This window comes from Sinohyriopsis cumingii, chromosome 9 (genome assembly GCF_028554795.1).
Source record: "Sinohyriopsis cumingii isolate HCF-2022 chromosome 9, ASM2855479v2, whole genome shotgun sequence".
NCBI lineage: Eukaryota > Metazoa > Mollusca > Bivalvia > Unionida > Unionidae > Sinohyriopsis > Sinohyriopsis cumingii.
The window spans coordinates 52,269,384-52,292,459 of record NC_142969.1 but is presented as its reverse complement, the minus strand read 5'-3'; the positions used below and the strand labels follow the sequence as shown (position 1 = coordinate 52,292,459).

The 23,076-nt window shown below is 33.0% G+C and overlaps 1 protein-coding gene across 1 annotated transcript in view; it reads right to left on the bottom strand.

Moving 5' to 3' along the window:
* The window catches only part of LOC149791814 (transient receptor potential cation channel subfamily M member-like 2), a 172,903-nt gene that overhangs the window by 126,949 nt on the left and 22,878 nt on the right, over window positions 1–23,076 (bottom strand). The window contains exons 3-8 of the mRNA XM_089969476.1: window positions 18,986–19,062; window positions 14,836–15,025; window positions 14,019–14,199; window positions 10,445–10,608; window positions 5,457–5,640; window positions 2,857–2,963 (exon numbers count right to left, since the gene is read on the bottom strand). Coding sequence (XP_089825602.1) covers window positions 2,857–2,963; window positions 5,457–5,640; window positions 10,445–10,608; window positions 14,019–14,199; window positions 14,836–15,025; window positions 18,986–19,062 — 903 coding nt within the window. The remainder of the gene's footprint in view (window positions 1–2,856; window positions 2,964–5,456; window positions 5,641–10,444; window positions 10,609–14,018; window positions 14,200–14,835; window positions 15,026–18,985; window positions 19,063–23,076) is intronic.

Here is a 23,076-nt window from a genome sequence, read left to right as displayed (position 1 = left end):
AAAACCTGAATTATACCTCTCAGCCTTAGGTTGTCGCTTTCATTAGTGAATTACTCAATTACCTCATTAGTTTTGTCATTCACAAAGTTAACCTGCTTTAATTTATACTTGTTTCATGAGACATATCCAAAAGTTAGTTAAAAATGTAACTCTTTGCTCACAAGACTTGCAACAGATAGAAAGCTCAGTACCTCTCCCACTCACCAATTAATAAATTCTAATGATAATTCCTCACATTAGCTAATTTTGTCCCACCAAATCTTAACTGTCACCTGTTGTGTTAAGCATCGCTGATTGTTAGGATGCATGCTGTTCTAATTATTAGACATATATTTAGATATGATTAAAATTTGATAGTCTTAAACTAAGCAATAAAAAATAGCAAAATCCAACTAGTTTTGTAAAATTCAACAAATAATTTATTTCCCAAGAATAAGAAGTGAAAATTTTTAAAAAACCTTACAGTAATGTGAATTAAATCCCAAATAGTTGAAAAAGCACTATCACCAGTCCTAATGAATAAAGTCCTAATTAAAATCAAGTTGTTTTTGAATTAAGATCCAGTACCAAAGGCGTTAATGTGCATGTAGTCATGAGTTCATGATTGTACTAGTGTGTTGATGTACAGTTTTCCAATTAATCATAATAAAATAATCCAAGATGTCATTGTCTATTCACTATGATTCCAAATTAATGTTTCTGTCAAAGAATATCACTGACAAGCACTTTGTATTTCCAGTGAATAAATATTTTAAAAATTAAATTCCAGGTCAAATTAAATACTGAACACAACAATACAAATTATTCTGCATCAAGATCTTACTGCAGGAATGTATAATTTCTAAAGTTAACAAGATTATATAATAAACCTAAGACACAAAAGAGCCAGGATGTAGGACAAAAGTTAATTTCCAGAACAATCCAAGCTATAATTAAGCAAGGTCTGTTAATAAAATTATAATAAAGAACATGGTAACCATAATGACCTCAACTCAGACCAAGATAATGATCCTAATATTTAACCCACACTCTTACAAAATATTAACTATGCATTATTTGTTTACCAAAATAAAAGCATCAGTGTCTCTAGTCAAAAGCAGCATAAACTTACCTTTGGACAAGGTCAAGTCCAAATATACAGATATACAATTATTCACAGCATATAATGAACCTAAAAAAACCTAACAAACAATGCAAATTACATATATGTAGAAATTAATTTGTAATATATTTCTTAAAATTTCATTATCAACCCAAATTGTGTCTCTTAAAAACATAATAGTATCTGCAATAGAATAAACTGGTTTCAATTACAAAATTTCGGCAAATCAACAGTCATCATTACCTTGGTTCTTGCAATTTATCAAGTGCAAATTTAAACATCAATTAAAAACTTAATAGTAATACACTCTTGACAGTTTGGATGTCACTGTTACATTGTCTTTGAGGTACAGAACACTGGAGAAAATAGGGAAACCAGTGAAGCTGGATTGTCAAATACAAACCCTTTCACATGTTAGAATCAAGGATAGTTTAAAAGACCACATGTATAAAGTCATATATTACTCTTACAATAAACACATTTTTAATTGTCATCTGTTCTTTATATTTGTTCACTGATCATACCCCATCCCCCCAACCTGCCAAACCAGCATTTGCTATAATTTGCATAAGGTTCTAAACAGTTGTAGGAGGTTTTTGAGACTCAAATAGCAGACTTTGTGGTCTCAAGAAAAGGCTGTGTGTGTGAACCACAGAAGCGATGTTGTAGAATAGAGAATTAGTTATCTATTTATACAAGGCTATATAAAATGACTGGAAAATATGCAATGGCCAAATTAGTTACCTGGTCAGTTCTTGGAATTTCTACTAGCAGATTACAACTGTGTTTCTACATTGTGCCTTCATGAAAAGATCACAGTGTCATAAAGCTCAAACCTTACCATTTAATTTACCAAAATAATAATGTTTAATAGTTTCATGAATATATATGTGGAGTAAAATCCAACTTCAAAAATCTTTGCCATTGTACACAAGTCAATAATCTTTAACTAGGTGACTTCAACTGTTTCAATCAACAATTATCTCTGATTTATCTAACTTCTAAGGAATGGGGATTTTCCACTCTGTGAACTTTACCTAATAAATTACCTAAATCAACTTTCCTCTAGTGAAGCTTAAAATATCAGCAGCAAAAAATCACTCTAGTTATTGTCAGTCAATAAAATAAGATGTGGAATGGGAGTTATCTCTCACTGCATTTATCGTTAGTCATATCTATGACAACAAGCTAAATAAACTTGACTGGGGTGATAGCATACCATATGAATTAACTTCAAAGCTATGTGAATCTTAAAATATGCCACATATTATGGACATATTTCACAATGATAAAAATGGTCTCTCTCTCTCTCTCATTTTTATTTATGTATATATTAGTGTTTTTATAAAGATGATTTTTTGAGGTGGTTTGGTTAGTAAAAATCTTGTTTCTTTTTGTGTGGCACGTATGAAACTGGACTGGGCCAACATGAAAATGCAAAATATTCAGCATAATATTAAGAAAGATTTAAAAACCGGTCCTCACTGTATTAAATATCATAATCTTAGTCAACTAAAATAGGAAAAGTATGTACATCATCTTTATTCACACAAAATTTGCACCCAAATGTAATCAATGTTGACCTAGGTTGACCATGACTATAATTCAACAGCTGACCAGGATTTATGCTGTTTGCTTGAAATTATTAGTAGAACAAACACCATGTGCCATGGCAGATCTGGACATATGTTATTCACATATGAATCAGCATGGTAAATAAATATGATAATTTAAACATTCAGTTTTCTGTATACCTTAACTATGACTGCCGGTGTATTTTGCATGAGAGCATTTTGAACTGTCTCCAATGTACCGGGTCCTCCCTCTAGAACCAGTATTACTATAGGCACTGACACGGCATCTGAAATGGAAGGTAAATGGAAAATGAATTCAAAATTCAATATAAAAGGTTTACATGACTTAAATAAATTCTAATATACTTAGGCCTAGCTGAGGACACCTTACTTTGCACCAATCCTGGACTTCATGATGCTTGTCCCTGATGTTAGAGCTAACATCCATCATATTTTATATCTAACAGAACTTGCAGTTTGATCAAAGCTGGAGTTTTCCAACACAGAATAATCCTCAGAAGAACAAGAAACTTCACACTGATGTTCTCCAACCATTTATGAATGTATTCACAGTGTGATGAGGTATTAAGTCTATTGCCATCATAAGACTCATAAAGCTGGGTGTAAAATAAGAATACATAACTTAGCTATTGCAGTTAACACAGCTCGACTCACTGGATCATGTTTATTTTGCTTACAAACTTGCTTCTTCAGACAGAGGTAGTTTGATCAAATAAACATTTTTATCTCTTAATTTCATTTTAAAATTCCTATTCATTCAGTTTATCTTAACCATTATAAGGCTATATAGTTCTGTAGCACATGATCCTGCTAGGCTAAAATGTTTAGAAAGGAAATGCAAATTTTGAAGAAAAAAAACATTGGCATCATAACTATCATCAATCAGTATTTGCCAAATGAAATCATAACCTGAAAATGAATCCTGCTGAGAATCAGTGATTTTTAGTTTTCTGGGTAACTTAAATTTTAAACATGCATTTGTAAAACTTCCTTAATGCAAGGTTCAAACTGTAACATAATGCTTGTTCCAGGACCCAATGTGCCAATCAAATTTAGTTTAACAACCATCATGTCAAGCTGAAGAACCCTAAAGTGTAAACAGCTGCCAACCTGAAAAAAGACAGATGTTATGAGCAGCACTATAATGACACATTTAAGAGTGAATGGTTTAAAAAAAAATTGTATAGTGTGCAGTGTACATTTTCATAAGTGTGACTTTAAACTAATTTGATAAAGTTCTCGTGCATCACTGCTCTCCATGTACAAGAATTCAAACAAATTTTGTGTGATTTGCATAATCGCATGCCCTGGCAGAATCTGGCAGAATCGCATGCCCTGGCAGAATCTCTGAGTTTATTGTTGATGTAATAAACTTTTGAAGTGTGGCATATTGATAGAAGAGAAAAAGTCGTTTTAACAAGCTTATATTTGACATTTAATGGTCCCAATGAAATTAATATCAGATGTGTGAAATACTGAGGGAAAAGCTTATATTTGTCATTAAATGGTCCCGATGAAATTAATATCTGATGGGTGGAATACTGAGGGAAAAGCTTATATCTGACATTAAATGGTCCCAATGAAATTAATATCTGATGGGTGGAATACTGAGGGAAAAGCTTATATCTGACATTAAATGGTCCTAATGAAATTAATATCTGATGGGTGGAATACTGAGAAAAGCTTATATCTGACATTAAATGGTTCGAGTGCAATCAACTTTAGGTAATGAAGTGTTTTCTAAATTTGTATTCCACAAACTACAAAAGGTATTATTTTATTAAATACTATCATCAGTATTATTATTATTATTGTAATTTTTTCAATGACTGACATGATATATGCAATTTCAACATTTTATCATACATCAATGATGTGACCTCATTGACTTTTATGTGATGTGATGACATTTTTATGGGTATCATGCAGTTATAAGGCATTTAAACTATTCTGAAACAAAGTAAATTTCAAAGTTTTTAAACTAAATCTTATATTAAAAAATAAAAGACCTTATTGCAATGCATTTATAATTATATATTTATTACTTTCACATAAGGATCATTCTAACTTGTGATTGGCTGAACAGGTCATAAGTGCTCAAGGTAATACAGTAAAATGGTTTCCTACAAGTTACTTCAGTTATACAAAATGATATCATGCTCGCATGGTATATTAGAAGATCTCTGGTATACAAGTTACAAAACAATTATGGACTTCTGTTTTGCTCAATGCATTTATTTGATTGACTGTGAAATATATGTTTTATAATTCAATAAAACAATGTCAATATATATTTTAGAGTTAAAAAAAACAACATATTGAACTCAAAAATAGCCCGTAACTGTACATTATTATTATTATTATTATTATTATTATTATTATTATACATATCTCTTATAATTGTATGTCTATGAAGTGCAACTAACTGTGACAAGTATAGAGAATGTGCTGGCAGATCAGACCTGGATATTAAATAACTGAACATGAGTTTGAGATTGGGTTTCCAGTGTCAGCCAATCAGAAATAACCTTTCAAAAGTAAGTCATTTATGACTGGTTAAAACAAAACCTCAGGTTAAAATGCAAGCACAAGAAGTTTCATGATTTTCAGATCACGGTTTAAGCTGTTTGCTTATAATCACTGGTAGATCCTTGAATCAGCCAGTGCATTATATGATGGCAGATCTGTATCATCACTATTTACAACTGGACACTCATACTACACAGGAAAATATGAAATATCAAGCTAAACTGCATTACCCTCTCCTGTGTCGGTTTGCATTTCGGATATTTCCCGCTCCAGCTCAGCACGAAAAGGGATCTCAGTTGCGAACTTGTGCTGGGTCCCATTATCCACCAAGATAAAGTGGCTGTGATTTGGGTCCAGAAAACTCTCCTTTGAATTCAGGTTCTCCTCAATACGGTATCCTGCTGGCCAGGACCCCTATATGAAAATATAGTCACAAGTTCTAAAACAAATTCCTCTTTTCTAAACTGATATTTGCATTTTTGCCTGAATTTGTCCTCATTTCTGTATGTCATTTAGACATGTTGCACATAAGACTATAACATTTAAATTCTCATTTATTTTTCTCAATGATAAGATAAGAAGGTCTGCGTATTAAATTTGGTGGAAAACTGGGTGTGAACTTATTATCAAACAAAGCTAAGAAGGATCCTATAGTTTCTAAAGAAAAAAATTCATTGTGTTTGTTGGGTCTTTCAATCTCTGGCTAGTAGTGATTGGAATCATGGATTTAGGACCACAAGGTCCCAGGATTGATTCAACTTTGCTCAATTGCTCGCTTTAAAGATGAATTCACAATATTTCTAAAAGGCAGCTTTGCAAAGTGATTAGAATGATGGAATTAGGATTTGAAAGGTCCCAAGTTCGAGTTCCTGCAATATCAATGTTGTATGATCTTCATCAAGGCAATCAACCTTGCTGGCTTGTGCCAGTCCAGCTGTAATGGGGTAATGGATTTTTTGTGCATATGCGTGTTGTGTGTTTGTGTGAGTGTGAGTGTGTGCTTCTGCGATTCATCAACTATTTTAAAGCTGACACTAAATTTTCATGGTTCAAAGATCTTTTGCATCTCAATCCAGGCCTGGATCAGATTCTTTATACTGACAATTTTTCACCCCTTATAAATCATGACATAGTTTTTGTCAAGGCAGAGTTTTTGTCAAGGCAGGCATACAAAATGCCATTAATGTGATGACCAAATCACTTGTAATTATATTTGTGCAATCTGTACATGAACAATACAAAACAAAAAATAAAATTTGCTAACAAATGCACAACAACCATAATTTTCCAATTTTTTACAGCTGCTGTGGTTATTTTTTAATTTATAATATATTCAATGTCCTTTGTATTTTATGCATTACTAATTCATCAAAGCACACTTTAAATAAGACAACATATGAGTTATTTCCCTTGACAGTAACACTCTTGAAAACAGAAGACCTAAGTCTGTAAATGCACCTCCAAACTAGCAAAACCAAATGAAAACAATAGATAAGAGTGATAAATGCAAAATGTGAATGCATTTCAGTCCCCATAAACAACAAAACTCCGTAAATATGCCAACTACAACACCATGGACTGGAAATATGTTCAAAAAAAAACAAGCAAACTACACCTGAATGCCTCAGAAATGACAAAACTTAATCAAATGGAGAGAATGACAAAGGTATATTCATATGCCCCTACAACAAATATATCCCAGAGGTAATGCTACCAGGCAAAGTGGGCAACTAAGTCACCAATAAAGTGTAAACTTTGCTTTCTTCTGTTAGAAAAGGGGAACAACTTTGCCCAGTGATTTGTTAGCTTTACACTGAGTGACATTAGTTTATGACTTTTAAGATGCTTCCCTGACCTAGCCAGGTATTTCCAGTGTTGTGTTGTAGCCCGAGGTGAAATATTTTGCATGCATCAAATAGCTGGTGTCAACTGTACCAACAAAGAAATTCTTGCACATTCACATGCATTGGTTTTAGAAGCTGACTGACCATTAACCATTCTCCAACCAAGTTATCATGGCCTGGTTTCTCAATTGATCATCAAACCAAATCAAATTTGTTCTTCAAAACATAAACATCAATATTTAAATATAAATTTGTGTTTATAAGAATAGAAAACCACTTTCAAGTGTTTTTTTAAAAGATTTTAACTGCTGGGATTGCAATTTTTCTTCACAAAATCAGTTTGAAACCCTAAGTGGTGCTGCTTAGGTGCAATAATGGCTGGCATCACTGTGTCTAGGTAATAGCTCTTCATTAGATTTTGTTTTTGTAAAATCAATGGGCAAATAAATTAGAAAATACACAATTCACAGAAAGCAAAGTCTAAATAGTATGAGATGGAAGATTTAGATTAACAGTATAAGTATGCAGGTCAGAAATGTACTGGACTATGATATGTTGCAGAATTTGAAAAGTGCTTTAAGGTCAAGGTTGTTTTCTGACATTGTTTATTTCTGTGAAATCATTAGAAAGCTGTGAAGCAAATAATCTCTAGACAATACACAATTTTACTGCAAGTATGTATAGACAAATACTAAAACAATAAATCAGTTATCCTATCATTGGATTGCTGTATTAGAGTGAATGGTTCAATTACAAAAATCCCACTTTCTAAAACTAGATGAACCCACATGACATCCATAGAACCATATTTATTCTTGGCTGTATCGATTCAATTGGAAAGAAGGATCTAGTTCATTTATATATTGACTTCAATGCTTCAGTTTGCTGTCAATGAACAGCAACATTTTAACAGCAAAGATGAAATCAGGATGAATATTATGGTGTGAAGAAACTTGTGCATGTGCTCCCATGTACATGTTATAAGGGTTATCTCAGACTAGACGGAATAGTTTAAAAACTTTGACTTTCACAGAAAAGTTTTAGAAAATAAAAATAAAATATTCTTGTTTAGTTGATTAAGCATTTTACCAACTTGCAGTTATAATATTGTATCAGCTGAAATTAATTACAATATATAGTTTATACTGTGCTCTTTTATAGTCATATGGCCAAAACACAACGTACACGTCTTCATCCAAACATTCACAATGCATATACGTCTCCATCCAAATATTCCCTTTCAAGTATGAATACACTGCATGTGAATATGACATATTTATATATTTACAAAATGTGTTCATAATATAAATAAAACAGAGAATTTTCTACTTTAAGACAGTATTGCTTAAAACCAATGATAAATGCAAATATGCAAACTGAGAAATAGAAGACATAGCAAAAATAAGAGAAACAAAGCACATACATGAATACAATATATATATATATATATATATATATATATATATATATATATATATATATATATATATATATGTATGTATATATATATATATATATATATATATATATATATATATATATATATATATATATATATATATAACATGGCTTTAAAGTGTTGGTATAAAGCAATTTGTTATACCAACAGTATTGGTATATCAAATTATGATCCATGCATGGTGCAATAATATGAATATATCAAAATCGTTGCACAATATGCTATCTAACCTACAGATCATGGATTTATTTCCACTTATTAATCATTAGTAACGTATGAAAATAACAATAAAAAATACTAATAATCCCCATTTTCAAAATTAATTTAACATGGTATACAATTAAATAATAATCATTTCTGCTTTTCTTTTTTTCTCCCCTCCAACCTCTCTCTCATGCATCAGGGACAAAATATGCAGAATCAGGAGTGAGCGAGAAAGAATTTGGGCTGGATGAAAGCCTTGAAACTGTACTGAGACCAAGGAAACTACAAGAATCTGGTTCACTGGAATGCTCTGGGTACACTTTCATTGGTAGTAATCTAGTGTCACATAATCAATGATACAAAGTTGTAACAGCCTGTCGACACTATATACAGCAAATTTCTTGGTTATGAGGCACACATACTGTAATGTATTTTAATGCTTTTTGACGTTCTTGTTTTTGGGAGGGGTTTTGTTTCTTAAACCTATAATAAAGTTCTAAGAAAAGGATTATAATTAATTAAATATGAAGAGGTCCAAAGGCAACCCCTCCCTTTATATCACTGTGCTGATTGGTCAGGCAAGCAGACTAATCAAACAACAGAGAAACATAGGGATTGCCAATAACAAAAATGCCCTTATGGTTATTCTACCATAATCCCCAAATCACACACACCTCTCTCTTTCTCTCTCTCTCTCTCTCTCTCTGTTTTTTTGGTCTGCCAGCACACCAGTTTTACCACATCGTCTCTCTTTTGCTCTCTCACTCTCTGTTGCTTGGTCTGTCTAAATATCACATTTTACCACAGAGACAGAGAGAGAGAATAGAAATCATGTTATGGTTGGTAGTAACAATAATTAAGCATAGTAATGATTCACATCAACTGTAAATACCTTTTAATATTTTCATTACCTCTTGCTGGTTCGTTATTATTCTAACTTATTTCTAATCCATACTCATTTCCATACATTGGTCAATATGTAAATTGAGTGTATAATGCTCATGACGCTAACCATGTGTTTGTGGTGCTCTGCTTTCCTCTTTAAAATCATCTTTCATGCTTATATCACAAGTGTGTCTAATATTTATTTAATCAGTAAGAATGAAAATACAACCTCAAGAAAGAAAAAAAGCAACTTTTAATCAATTTTCAAAAGGGATTGTGAATAGCCACAAAAGGCATTGAACTACATTTTGTAGAAGACACACTGGGCAGGGATGTGAAGAGTTCATTCACTTGGTCAACACACATCTGCCTGTAAACAATCTTAACTCCTCTGAAAGGAAAGCATGCATATCTGTATGTCACATAAATAAATATATGTAAAAATTTTCATTATAAGGAAACTCAGCAAGCCTTATTTCCTTTTAATGAAAAATGTATACATCTTGTGGTATATCAATGATACAGCATACATACTATATATATATATATATATATATATATATATATATATATATATATATATATATATATATATGTGTGTGTGTGTGTGTGTTTGTGTGTGTGTGTGTGTGTGTGTGTGTGTGTGTGTGTAGTGTTTCTGGCTTTGTGCCAACTTTTCCCCCTGTTTAGCTCTCACTTCTCCATATTCTATTCTGTCCAAATGGAGAAGTCACTTCTCCCTAAAATTCAAGTCTATCTTGATCCCTGATATCCATTTCACAACTTATGGTAAGCCATAAAGATGCTAAATTCTCAATCATCCCACCTCTTTATTTATCAGGGCATCTCTGTTCTGAATGACTCCCCATGGAGCTATACCAATGGCAACAACAGGTTTCTGATTTGAAGTGGTCAAACCATAATCTTTAACTGCCTCCCCTACATGTTTCATCACACCAGCATGGGTGCCTCCAGTTATGATCCAGGCCCCTGAAAAAAAATAGTTGATGGTTGTTATGCAACACATATATAATTTTTTTAAAAACACTAGGCACAAAAATATACAATTTAGGTTGACAAATTTGTATTACTTTAAATTATGATTAGTAATTGAAATTAGTAATTACTAACAGCAATATAACATATACAACAGACAATATATAACTTCCCAAAAGAACCCTTTTAACCTAGTATCTGTCAGCTTTGCTTTAGGAAGTAAATCATTTATACAGCATACTGACTGAACATTATGTATATTGCAGGAACCTCAAACCCATGCAGACACAGGTGGGATGTCTATGAGGGCAAGAACCTCAGACCACTCAGTCACCCAGGGTTCCATTCTAATTTCCCACTGGCAAATTTCCTATATAAATGTCCTGTATGTAATTGTCACCTGCCTTCTACATTCAGCAGCCAGGTGTTTCCTAATCAAACCATGGTTTCTCCTTGCATTAAGGAGCCATTAGAGCATATGTACATTTACCATTCAGTCTGAAAATTTAATTTTTGCTTCATTTGGAAGGCATTGCTTGGACAAAGGAATAACAGGTAAATGAATACACAATCATTTCTTATCTCACTTGTAATCGTAACTCCAGTCATGTTGATAGTATACTAAGGGATGCAGTTTTTATCATAAGGTTAGAGGGTCAAAGCAATTTATTTGCTGGATGGTGAGAAAAGTTTTGTTATCACAGCAGAAATGGAAAATGACCTTTGTGGCAGTGTGACAGTTATAGTCAGATACCTTCATATATTTGCCTATGAATTAAATCTATCCCTCAAGAAAAAAGTTTGTCTTTGAGAAGGATACAAGTTACATTAGTTTTTTTATACGAGTTAAGGGTTATTCAATATTCAAAACATGTAAGTAAAGGCAGAGGGAGTTTTAGTCCCTGGGTCACAATAAATAGTCATATATGGCTTCTGTTGATTTTCCATGTATCACAGGCTTCTCAAATAAATCGACTGTCTTTTGATCTTGGTAAACTGAGCAATTGACTAATCCAGATATTGTTTTGATAGCATGAACAAAATAAGACTGGTGTATATTTTTAAGTCAGTGATGATTCTTTTAAATGATATGGATTAAAGTGAGCAGGATACAGTAATCTTGTATGGAACATAAATTTAGGATAGAACATACACCTGTAATTTTCATTTTGTTGCAAAGTGCACATGAAACAATCTAAATAATAACAATAATAATAATAATAATGATAATATAAATAATAATAATCAAATCATGATGTCTGGTGCAATGGTTTGTCTTCAAAATCCAATTTTAAAAGGTGAACACATGTACAGCAGTCATCTATATACAATGGCCAGTTTTGCTTTTTCCCATGAATGGCAGATTTTATATACAGTGGGACCCCGCTATAACACGGTAGTTGGGAGCCATAGAATCCATGTTATGAACCGAGCCGTATTATATCCAACCAAGTCAGTTAGCTGAAAAAAAAATGTACCCCCCCAAAAACAAAAACCCCCAAAAATGGGGGGGGGGGTAATAAATGCGGACGGTAAAAAAATATGTGCTTCATCGGCACAGTTGCTATCTTGAATTAATGCATATTAAATGAGAAATACACCTGTAGTGAAAAGAGAGAAGGCATCATATGATAGTTTACTTTATTTAGAGAACCATGAATTGGAACATATATGTGAATACTGTTTTAAGTGTTTATATATAAATGTCTAATGTATAGCATGATCAGAGTATCAACGCAGTGTACTCACCTGCGAACCTCATCATATACATTGAATCCACAATACAAGTGATTCCATCGAAAATATTCATTAATTTTGTAACAGGTCTTATTGGTCTGAATTCAGAGGAAAGACATAGCACAATCAGGTAACGAATGACGAAGCACATTTACTCTGAAGTACGTTCGAAGTCGGTAAAAGTTAGTTTGCGTTTTAAGCCGCCGTTGGCATAAACTTTTTCCCTACAAAAAGTAAATTTGCACAGCACAGTTAAAGTGTTCCAGTCACGTTGGAAAATTCAAAAATCCATCAGATTCTATCACTTTTATTTAAGTCTGGTACTGACTTCCTTTGAAGAAAACTTCTTTGCTGTTATTGAAAGAGTGTAGTCGGCTTTCTTTGATGAAGGGTGCATGCGCTTTTAAAGTTGCCGCTAAAGAACAGCTTTGGAGAACCAAACGAATGCCCATTTCTTATTGTGGCCGCCACATCAAATAATTGTATTGCATGATTGAGACAGGGATTTTTTCCATTTGCTGAGTATGTTTTCATAACAGTCGGTGCTTCAAAGGTAATCTGTTTCCTTTGAAATTTCAGCAAACTGTTTTATCTGGATACATTTTTAAAAGGAATTGGCCGTCATTTATACTATTCTAGTTACTGTCCCTCCATGCCTACTGAATAAGCCAATAAGAATTTTTTTTATATTTTTTTTTACATTTGTGGTAGCAGCATGATGCTGCCTTCTATGCATGCATCTGAAAATTAACAAAGGGTCAACGGACGATAGAGACGCAGGTGTTCTGATGACATGGATTATTACAGAAAACATGAGTGTTCTGAAGGATCTAATTATGAGTGAAAAGAAGAGGAATTTTACTTACCATCCACACACAAATACCAGTCTTTGTAAATATATTAATTACTAGCGAGCAGCCGAAAATCCGATGAAAGACGATTACGACAGAATGCCTCGTCCAGTTGATCTCCGTTACCAGAAATGTCAACAACAAAAAATCGGATATTTCACAACATACAGAACTCATGCTAGATGTCAGGATAAGCGGATTATGATATAACAATGCACTGTTTAGATGGTTTGTCAGTATAGATAAAGAAATTGTTTATGTAACAATAGATACATTTCAGTGCATTTTATATCTAGTTTGCGGCTTCCTTTCATGGGGCCTCTGAATTTCTGCACTCTAAACCAATGGTTGTATATAAAAGTTTAAACAGCCAACAATGTCGCCAACAAATAAAAAAGCCACATGGTATGTTTTGCAGCCAATAAGGAAAAACAGTCCAAGTTTGCGACACAGCATGTCAGTTTTTTTGTGATGAAACGTAATTTAATATTTTCTATCCTCTTTGAATAAGACAAGGAAAATTCAGTACTAGAGATGCATTAATATGCAGATATCCTTGCAGAAACAAAAATAATGGAACCCCCTGAACTAATGTATTTTGTATTATTTTTAACCAAAACCCCAGCCAGAACTTACTGGCAGATTCTAACATTCTCTCTCATGCCTTTTATTTGAGACAATGAACGAGACCTTAGCAAGTATGAGAATAAAGTGTTTGTAAAATAATGTTACATTAAAACAATCAAACAGGATCAAACTAAAATCTGCCAGAAAGCGCAAACATGAAATATTTATTCATACATTTTTAATCCTAACCTGTGCTACGTGCTGCCTTCATCAGACCACGTCGGAATACATCTCGTAAGCGAGATTTCATACTGAAGTTTTTTGCACCACCAGTCACAGAAATGAGCAAGTTCGGTTTTTCCATTCCCCACACATTCATCATCAGCTTCAACATGGTGGGCATATCAGTCCGTCGGTCAACACGGACAAACTGTAAAATTTAAGAAGATAAATTATTGGGCGATGTGTTTGTGCTTGCTTGTTTATATGTCAAACAAAGTTGAGTGTATTGTTCAAGTCTGCAAAACTATGAACTTCTAATAGTCAGAATGTATTTTACTGTGATATCTACCTGGAAACAGGTATACGATCAATCTAAAATTATCTCAACAGTTATTATTTCTATATGTTAACTACTATTACTATAATAGCTTTTATGTCAAACAAATTTTGACTGATTTGAGAGAAAGTCTGATTTGACAAGTACTTGGTTATTTTTGGCTGCAAACCAATCCCCTACATAATCTGCATTATTCCAGTTTTACATGAGTAATCACATGGTAAGCTATTACATGTATACATGTGTGTTTGGATCTCTCTCTCTTGATATATATATATATATATATATATATATATATATATATATATACACACACACACACACACTGAAAAGAGCAAATACACCATCAAAATAAGACTGAATCAAGTTATCTTCATATAAATGCATATGTACCTGGACTTTTTAGACTATAAATATATTTGGCTTTATATATAATTATGGAAATTGAATTATTTTGTTTTTGCTGATAAGGAAGGTAAAAACTTGCCAGTATATGATAAATCTTACTTTTCCAATATTTCCTCCAAACCCAACAAATTCAATCTCCCCAAAGGCATCAGTAGGTACAGTTACTGTGTGTCTTTGAAAATCCCATTTTAATTTGGGTGCACTGCTCTCCACTTCTCGTTTTGGGCGACTAAAGGCAACTTGTTCATGGCCATATTTGTCATCCTTGTCATACCCACACTGACAAATGCTGGAAAAAAGTACATATTACGCAAAGTGACATGATATGTACATGTATGCTTGTATTGGGGTTCAACAGCATGTCAGCATCAACAGTGGCCTTATATAGTGCTAATTAAAGGTAAAATTATAAAAATGAATACATAAATTGCAGAAGAAACCATAGAAAGATAAACTATTCCAAAATAAATGCAAACAGATACATATAGTTTATATAAGCCCTTTTCTGAGGTTTAACCATACATATCTCCATTATACAATGGACACCCATTTTTAAAGAAAAACGTACAATATTATAGACTTTGTTTTCATCTGACACCTAGTTTCACAAATAAGTCAATATTTTTAATGAAAATTCTATTCATGCACAGTGGCAGTGATTTTATAAGTGCCATACAAAATTCTGTATAATCTAGTGGTAATACTGGGATCTCAAGATGTATACAGTGCCTACAAAATTAATATGGAATCTCAAGATGTCTACAGTCTTTTAGAATGAAGTGAGGATTTCAGGATGGATTCTTCTGCAATTTCAAGTAAAATAGATCTAAAATTGGATCTTTTCTGTTAAAAAAGTGTATTTTTGTTAAGTCTACATTTGTAGAGTGTTTCAAACTTGGCCCATGCAGTCAGCCTTCTTTCTTTTCTGTATGTGTTACTGGCTCATTGATAGTAAAGTTAATGTTTCTTAGAGAGATTGGGAAGTAGTCACTGCTGTGAAGGTCAACAGTGACCTTCCAATCATAATAGAAAAGAAGAGAACAAATTGTCAGACTAATGCATGTATATGTATCCATTCCCAGATGAAATATGTATGCAGTTTGGTATTATATAGACACAGACTGTGTCAAGAAATGAAATCTACCTTTTTGCCTCTGTCATTTATGTACTTCGATCCCCAAAAAATGTTAAAGACTTGGAAATCCCTGAGAAGAACAAATGGGGCAGGAAACTGTTGAATGAGGTTGTCTAATACATTTGGTAATAAGTTGGTGTTGTTGTCTAACACATTTGGTAATAAGTTGGTGTTGTTGTCTAATACATTTGGTAATAAGTTGGTGTTGTTGTCTAATACATTTGGTAATAAGTTGGTGTTGTTGTCTAATACATTTGGTAATAAGTTGGTGTTGTTGTCTAATACATTTGGTAATAAGTTGGTGTTGTTGTCTAATACATTTGGTAATAAGTTGGTGTTGTTGTCTAATACATTTGGTAATAAGTTGGTGTTGTTGTCTAATACATTTGGTAATAAGTTGATGTTGTTGTCTAATACATTTGGTAATAAGTTGGTATTTAATGTTATATAAATGGAACAAAATTTAATCACTCAATGAAAAGTGACACTTGCAGAAATGGCTTGTAAATTTATGTTCAAGGGAATGGCATTATGAGGGGCCCTATTGTTCACAACAACGAAAGCTCCCCCTGCAGCCCTGTCAATGTTTTAGAGTCAGTTCAAAGAGGAATAATTCTCAAGAGTGATGTTGTCTGTATCTGTTAGAAAGATTCCCTGCAGGTGCAGCACTGCAGGGTCATGTTCATTTAAAAGCAGAGGAATATCATTGAAGTTGGTTTTAAGTTCTCGACAATTACGAAATTGTACAGTGATGTTTTTCATTATGAATTAAATTTATACCTCAACTGTGACTGTAAAAATCAAATTTTTGCTACCTTGAGCAATGTTGGTGTGTTGAAGGCAAGTATGATGGTATTGGTATATTCCTGCAAATTTCTTCCACATTTGACATGGATTCGAAGAATGGCACTGATACATTGGGTCTTTGTGTGCTCAATGATTTCCAATGACTGACTCCCCCCACCTCATGGCAACAAATCACAACCTTTGATGAATTCAGAAAGCGCATGGGCAAAAGAGGTTACTGGTATATCAAAGAAAGTTTAGATTTTTTAATGTTCCCAGTCTGTCCTCTTCACTCACACTCCATAAGCAAGCTACAAGATGTTATTTTATTTAACAGTTCTGGTGTGTTGACTACAATAAGTGACTTCTTTTCGACTATAAATTGTGATAGTGTAGCAAGCAGTCTTGTAGTGATTCTGGATTGAAAGAAAATGAAGAATGAAAGTCATGTAAGTCTGGTAACCTTTTGGATCTCTTAAGCTGCTTTTTAAAATTTTCCGTTATGTTTTCTGTTCATCACCCATGCTCACCTGCCCACCATAAATCCCAACAAGGGGACACTTCTCAAGTGCCAGGGATACACAGGAGGTATACACAGTAAAGATACCTCCTGACTGACTTGTTAAGCCACCACTTTGTAGGAAGCCTTCTGAGAGGGGGAAAAAAGAAGTAAAACATAGGAGTAGACTGTAGGGACAATAGTGGTATCAAGAGAGATAAAAGGAAAGAAGATAACAAGAAAGTGAGAGAAGTAAGAACTCCTAGTGCTTCATGTGACCTGACAATTTGTCAATTTTTAAATTTTTACAAGTGCAGGTGAAAAAGGATACAAGACAGCAAGAGGGTAAATGAAGAAATCAATTGCCAAAACATGATAACACCTCAACATTTGATGACTAGGGGTTAAGGGATAAAAAATACTTTTTAAACAAATATGTAGTACAAACCCACCAATGGGCAAGTTTACCTTCTATTTCAGTTACATTTCATTTGCCATTGAAATACATATAGACTTCATTTTCATTAAATTTGTTTGGATTCCAATCACAATTGTAATCAATACTTTTATTTATCAGGTCTCAAAAAAGCATAATGCTTTTTGCATTCATCACTTCCATTTATTGTCTCCTTTTGCTTTCACTCATTTGGAACAAATGGTAACACATTTACAGAAAGTGAATTTTTAGGTATGTTAAAGGAAGGAAACTAGTGTTTTTATATCCTGCCTAATTAAAAGTGTGCTTTAATAAAATAGGAAATGCATAAACTTCCCCAACCACATACAAAAACCATACTGAATTTACAATAAATTAGAATAGAATTACAACTGCAACAAGTGCAAAACTCTAACAATTGTCAGCAAAATTTTATATCTGCCTTCATTTTCTTCATATAAAGATATACATCGAAGGTGATCATATTATTCTATCAAAGCTGGTTGTTTTCTGCCTGACTGAAGCAAATAAAATGTCATGGCTTAAAATGGCTGAAAAGTTATCCAGGGCCAAATTAAAAAATGTGTGTCATTATGGTTACCCAACTCTTTCCTTCCAACCTTAAAAATTTTGCAGATAAATATTTGTTTTAAACAATTATGAAATGAAAACAAATTGTTAATAAATTAAAGTCACCATTCAAAGTGACATAACTACAACAGATGTATCATTCAGGATGGAAATAATACAGGCTTTTTAGCTTCTGCTTTATTTAAATGAGCCCAAAGAAAAAAGGGAATTTAGAAAAGTTTACCACCCTTATTTTTGCTTAAAATGTAACTAGACCACACACGTTTGTTTTAAATTTGGGCTTGTTAATGTTAAAACTCTGATTCTGGATTTTCATCTGTATCAGGCTGAAAATTATTTTAAAATCCATCCATTAAATGCCACTTCAAACTTTTCTGTTTGTGTATAGCTGTCATTGCTATGCATTTTGAATTTATATTCTCATCTTTTTCTTCTCCAAATACTTCCATCATTTCATTTGCATTCTTTCTGCATTTCAGTGTCATTCATTCTTCATTAAAACAGGCCTCCAATTATTCTTTTCAGACAAGTTCTTTCCCCAAAATCATAACCAAACTATATCTAAGGTACAATCTGAATGGAACTTAAAATAAATTGGGATTGATATAAGTTTGATTCAGTGAAAAATAACAAATCAGAAAAATATGTCACTGAAAATGCTATAGTAAATAGTTCAAAGTATGTGTGCTTAATATGGAAATACAAAATGAACATTCATATTACATGACCAATCTGTCATTAATATAAACTGTTTATGTAATAAAATACTATAATACAATGCAAAGAAACAGAGTGATCTTACTTTTTCTCTTCAGAGGGCATATAATATGAGCATTTCCGCATCTTGATGTGATTTTTTATCCATGTGACCTCATTGTTCTGAAAGTAATAAAATTCAAATTAGTATATGAAAAGAAGAAAAAAAACATAAAACATACAACAGAAGTCCCAAGATGGTGCCAATCCCCACCACTGCTCTCCTGTTCAATACAATAAATTTAATCATTTGTTTAAGAATATAATATGGATGGCATGTGTAATATTATAACTGAAAACATCCAGATGTCCATGATCCATAATAAATAGGAAATATAATTAAAACTAATGCAGAATGTTTTGTTCCAAAATCATTCTAGTGGCTGTGGAAACCAAGCCAGTCTACATATGAGGCTCACAAATCCCAAAATTATTAGAATGGGATTTTGCATTTGTTTTTATTAATTGCCTCCAAAGACAAATAACAAGAAAATTAAGAAAAGTGGGCATAAATTGATAATTTCACCTTTCTTTTGCACTGGTCACCATAAAAATTATTCAAAACACCCATGCTCAAAGACTAAAAAATTAGCACTAGCTGTTAGTTAATCATTATTTATTCCACTGTCAAGCTGTGTATGTTTGAATGACCATTATAATTACATGACAATGTTGGGAAGAATCTGGGGGTCTAACCTTATCTCACTACAAAGTGACCGGGGTCACTGTCAGCCTGATACTTTACTATAAAATTTACTATGTTGCTTGTAAAAATTCAAACTGTTAAAACTTCACTATTTCACTTCCACTTATTATCAAATGTTTGCAATGAACCAGATATAATTACTCTTTTGTAACTTAAGTGGTAAAATATTGTAAGGCAAACTTATTATTGTACTAATTATTATGCATATTTATCTTTGATTTGGGACTTGTTAATTGTTGTTTAAGAAATATGTTTAAACTAAAGTGTCACTAAAATAAATCACCATACCACAAGCATTTTGATCAGCTGATGCTGCTTTCTATCAAATACCATTAACATTTTGGACCCAAAAAACACAATTCTGGGAGAAATCAAAGTAATTAGAGTGATTTTCTTTGGAACTAAAATCTACAAAACAATGGTGCCAATTCATGAATAGTAAGAATATACGAAGATTTTTCAGGCATCCATTTCTACAGTTCCTTCATTAATTGTTCAGAATGTTTCAGCAAAACATCAGAAAAAGAAAAAACTGTATAAATAAAATTTCTGCATGAATATTTACAGTAAAAATTCATTATGTTTTTATAAATATTCAGCAAAATTAAGCAAATCTTTTTCAGATGGCAGCTAAACATGCTTGTATAGCAGTATAGCACCTATAATCAACTGGCAGATCAAACACTCTTGATATTCCATTACACAATTCCTAAAACCAATACAGTTTGCATCTGAAATGCTTGTAACAGCAAATAACTAGCATTCAATAAACAAATGAGATCTTGATAAATGTGTATTGACTCAATACACAAGTGTTTTGTTTGCCCTTTCTACTCCTGGAAACTAATTGTATAATTACTGGCACGAACTTAAAGTATAAAGAAGTAATTTGACAATTTATTGGCAAGCAGTAAAAATACAAATGGGAAAGTATTGTCACAGCCCATTTTATCAGTACTTAATTTAGCACAAACAGTAAATATCTGAAAATAAATCTAAGATCTATTTACAGACCTAACATCCTGGGGATCAATCAAAATGTGTTCTCTATTAATAGATTTTCATAATATAGTTGTCCCGCACTGCAATGGCCTAGCAAGAAATTCTGGGCCACCCTGTAATACTTAATTTTGTAGCCCCCTCCCAATACAAAAAAAGTTGTTGGATGGAAATTTTAGTCCACCAGTGGACTTGGCCCAGCCTGCAGTTTTGGCTGGATGCATGTACAGTTGCAATACCACTGCCTCACTATAATGCTGTTCATGGGAGCCATAAAACTGTACAGCCTTGTAAGTGATGTCACCTTAAGTTTAGGTTGCCTCAATACATAAAAAAATAATGTATATACTCACTTATAAGTCAAGTCCAACTGCAAACTACAAAGATCCAGATCTGCTGTTACATAATGCTATGACAGATCTAGATCTTTGTTGTTTGTAGTTTGACCTGACATATAAGCAAGTACATATGGTACATTCAGCAAACAAGAAACCCAAGTGGAGCTGAGATCATCCAAAATTTATAACTTTCCACCAGATTTATTAACTGAAATAAGTCGTATCAGCAACAGTTACAAGTTTAGAATTTTATCATGTTTAATTTTAAATATTTCATTGTTGTTTAATGCCATTTTTCAGTACACAATATGCTATACATAGTGGCCAGTATAACTGGTGGAGGAAGAACCCAGGAAAACCCAGGTAAGAACCACTGACCCATGCAAACCTACTAGCAAACTTTCTCATACCAGCATTAACTGAGGCAGAGATCCTAACCCAAATGGACAGAGATGAGATGGCAGTGACTGGTAAAGGTGGGCACTTTCGACTACTCAGGCCCCTAAAATATTCTGAGATTAAATAATGCAAACCCAAAACACGGAAATAAATCTTCCAACTTTGATTGATTTCACACAAATTAGCCACAATAATGCAACATTCATCTGTGTGTGCATGTGTGTGTAAATTGCTTCATGGGGAGGATATGAGTGAGCATGCACAACCACATACTGCAGATACACCTTGTAAACAAAGAAAAATTATATTTATTACTTGGGGAATAAATTATGTTGATTGTTATCATTTTTTTGTCTTATTTAAGCTATTAATTTTATATTCAGCAAGCTGTTTCAAATCTGGGTATTCAAACCATAAAATCATAAAACAACTGCTTTATATAAGTGAAGTCATCTTTATACTGAGATAGGCACAAATTCAGCCAAAAATTAGGATCCATGATCAGATCCATCTTATATAAGGAATGGTGCTGTACCAAGATGAATTATAAAGATGGACAACTGTATTGTACTTGCTCATGCAGGCACACACCCAACAAGAAACTGTGTATAGCCAGGTCTGCCATGTATTTTTGGGATGAATTTCGTTTTTGGGCAGGAGGAACAATTGCAAACAATTTCTCCACCTCTTTCAAATCATAGTAAGGCACTGTAAATTTGCTTCATAGAATCACACTATTTTGACTCACTGAGTGTGCACACCTATCTTTAAGAAAGGAGGATCCAGAGAATTACACACCAATATCAATTCTACCTGTATTATCAAAAGTATTTGCAAAGCATGTAGCTATTCAGGTCTATATATTTTTTGAAACATACTCTCTATTTCGTAAAGCACAATCAGGATCTAGAAAGTACCACTCGTGCCAAATAGAACTTACCAAATTAATTGATATTTGGCTGAAGGAAATGGATAATGGATATATCACTGGGATTGTTTTCCTTGACTTCAAGAAAGTTTTTGATTTTGCTTATCATGAAATTCTGCTGCAAAAGTTACAGGTTCGACAATCCTTCTTTAAACTGGTTTAGATCATACCGAAACCAAAGGTCTCAACAAGTAAGCATTGGCAATATTAGCTCTCAAACTCGCACCATTCATTCAGGGGTCCCTCAAGGTTCAGTTTTAGGCCCTCTCCTCATCCTTATTTATATCAATGATCTACCATTAAATAATGAATCCACAAATACAGATTTGTTTGCAGATGATGCAACCTTGTATAAATCTAGTTCTCATCATACTGAAGTTTATCCAAATGAGGTTAAAGTCAGATCTTATTAGAGTCCAAAAACTGGGCACAACAAACGGGGACATCACAAAAGCTATACAAGTCAGGGAACCCAGAACTTATTTTCTCTTGCAATAAATAATCACCCGTTAGAAAATGTCAAACATGAAAAGCTTGTAGGTCACTGTCCGTTGATAATAATTTATTATGGGACAACCATATTGATAAGCTTTTTAAAACACTGTCATCCAAAATTGCCCCACTCAGCAGAATCAAGAAATATTTACCTATGGAAACTCACAATCAATACTATGAGTCATAGATTCTTCTAACAATGGGGAAACTGTACTAAATCTGAGCTTGACAGGATTTATAAACTTCAGAAACGAGCAGCACACATAACTGTA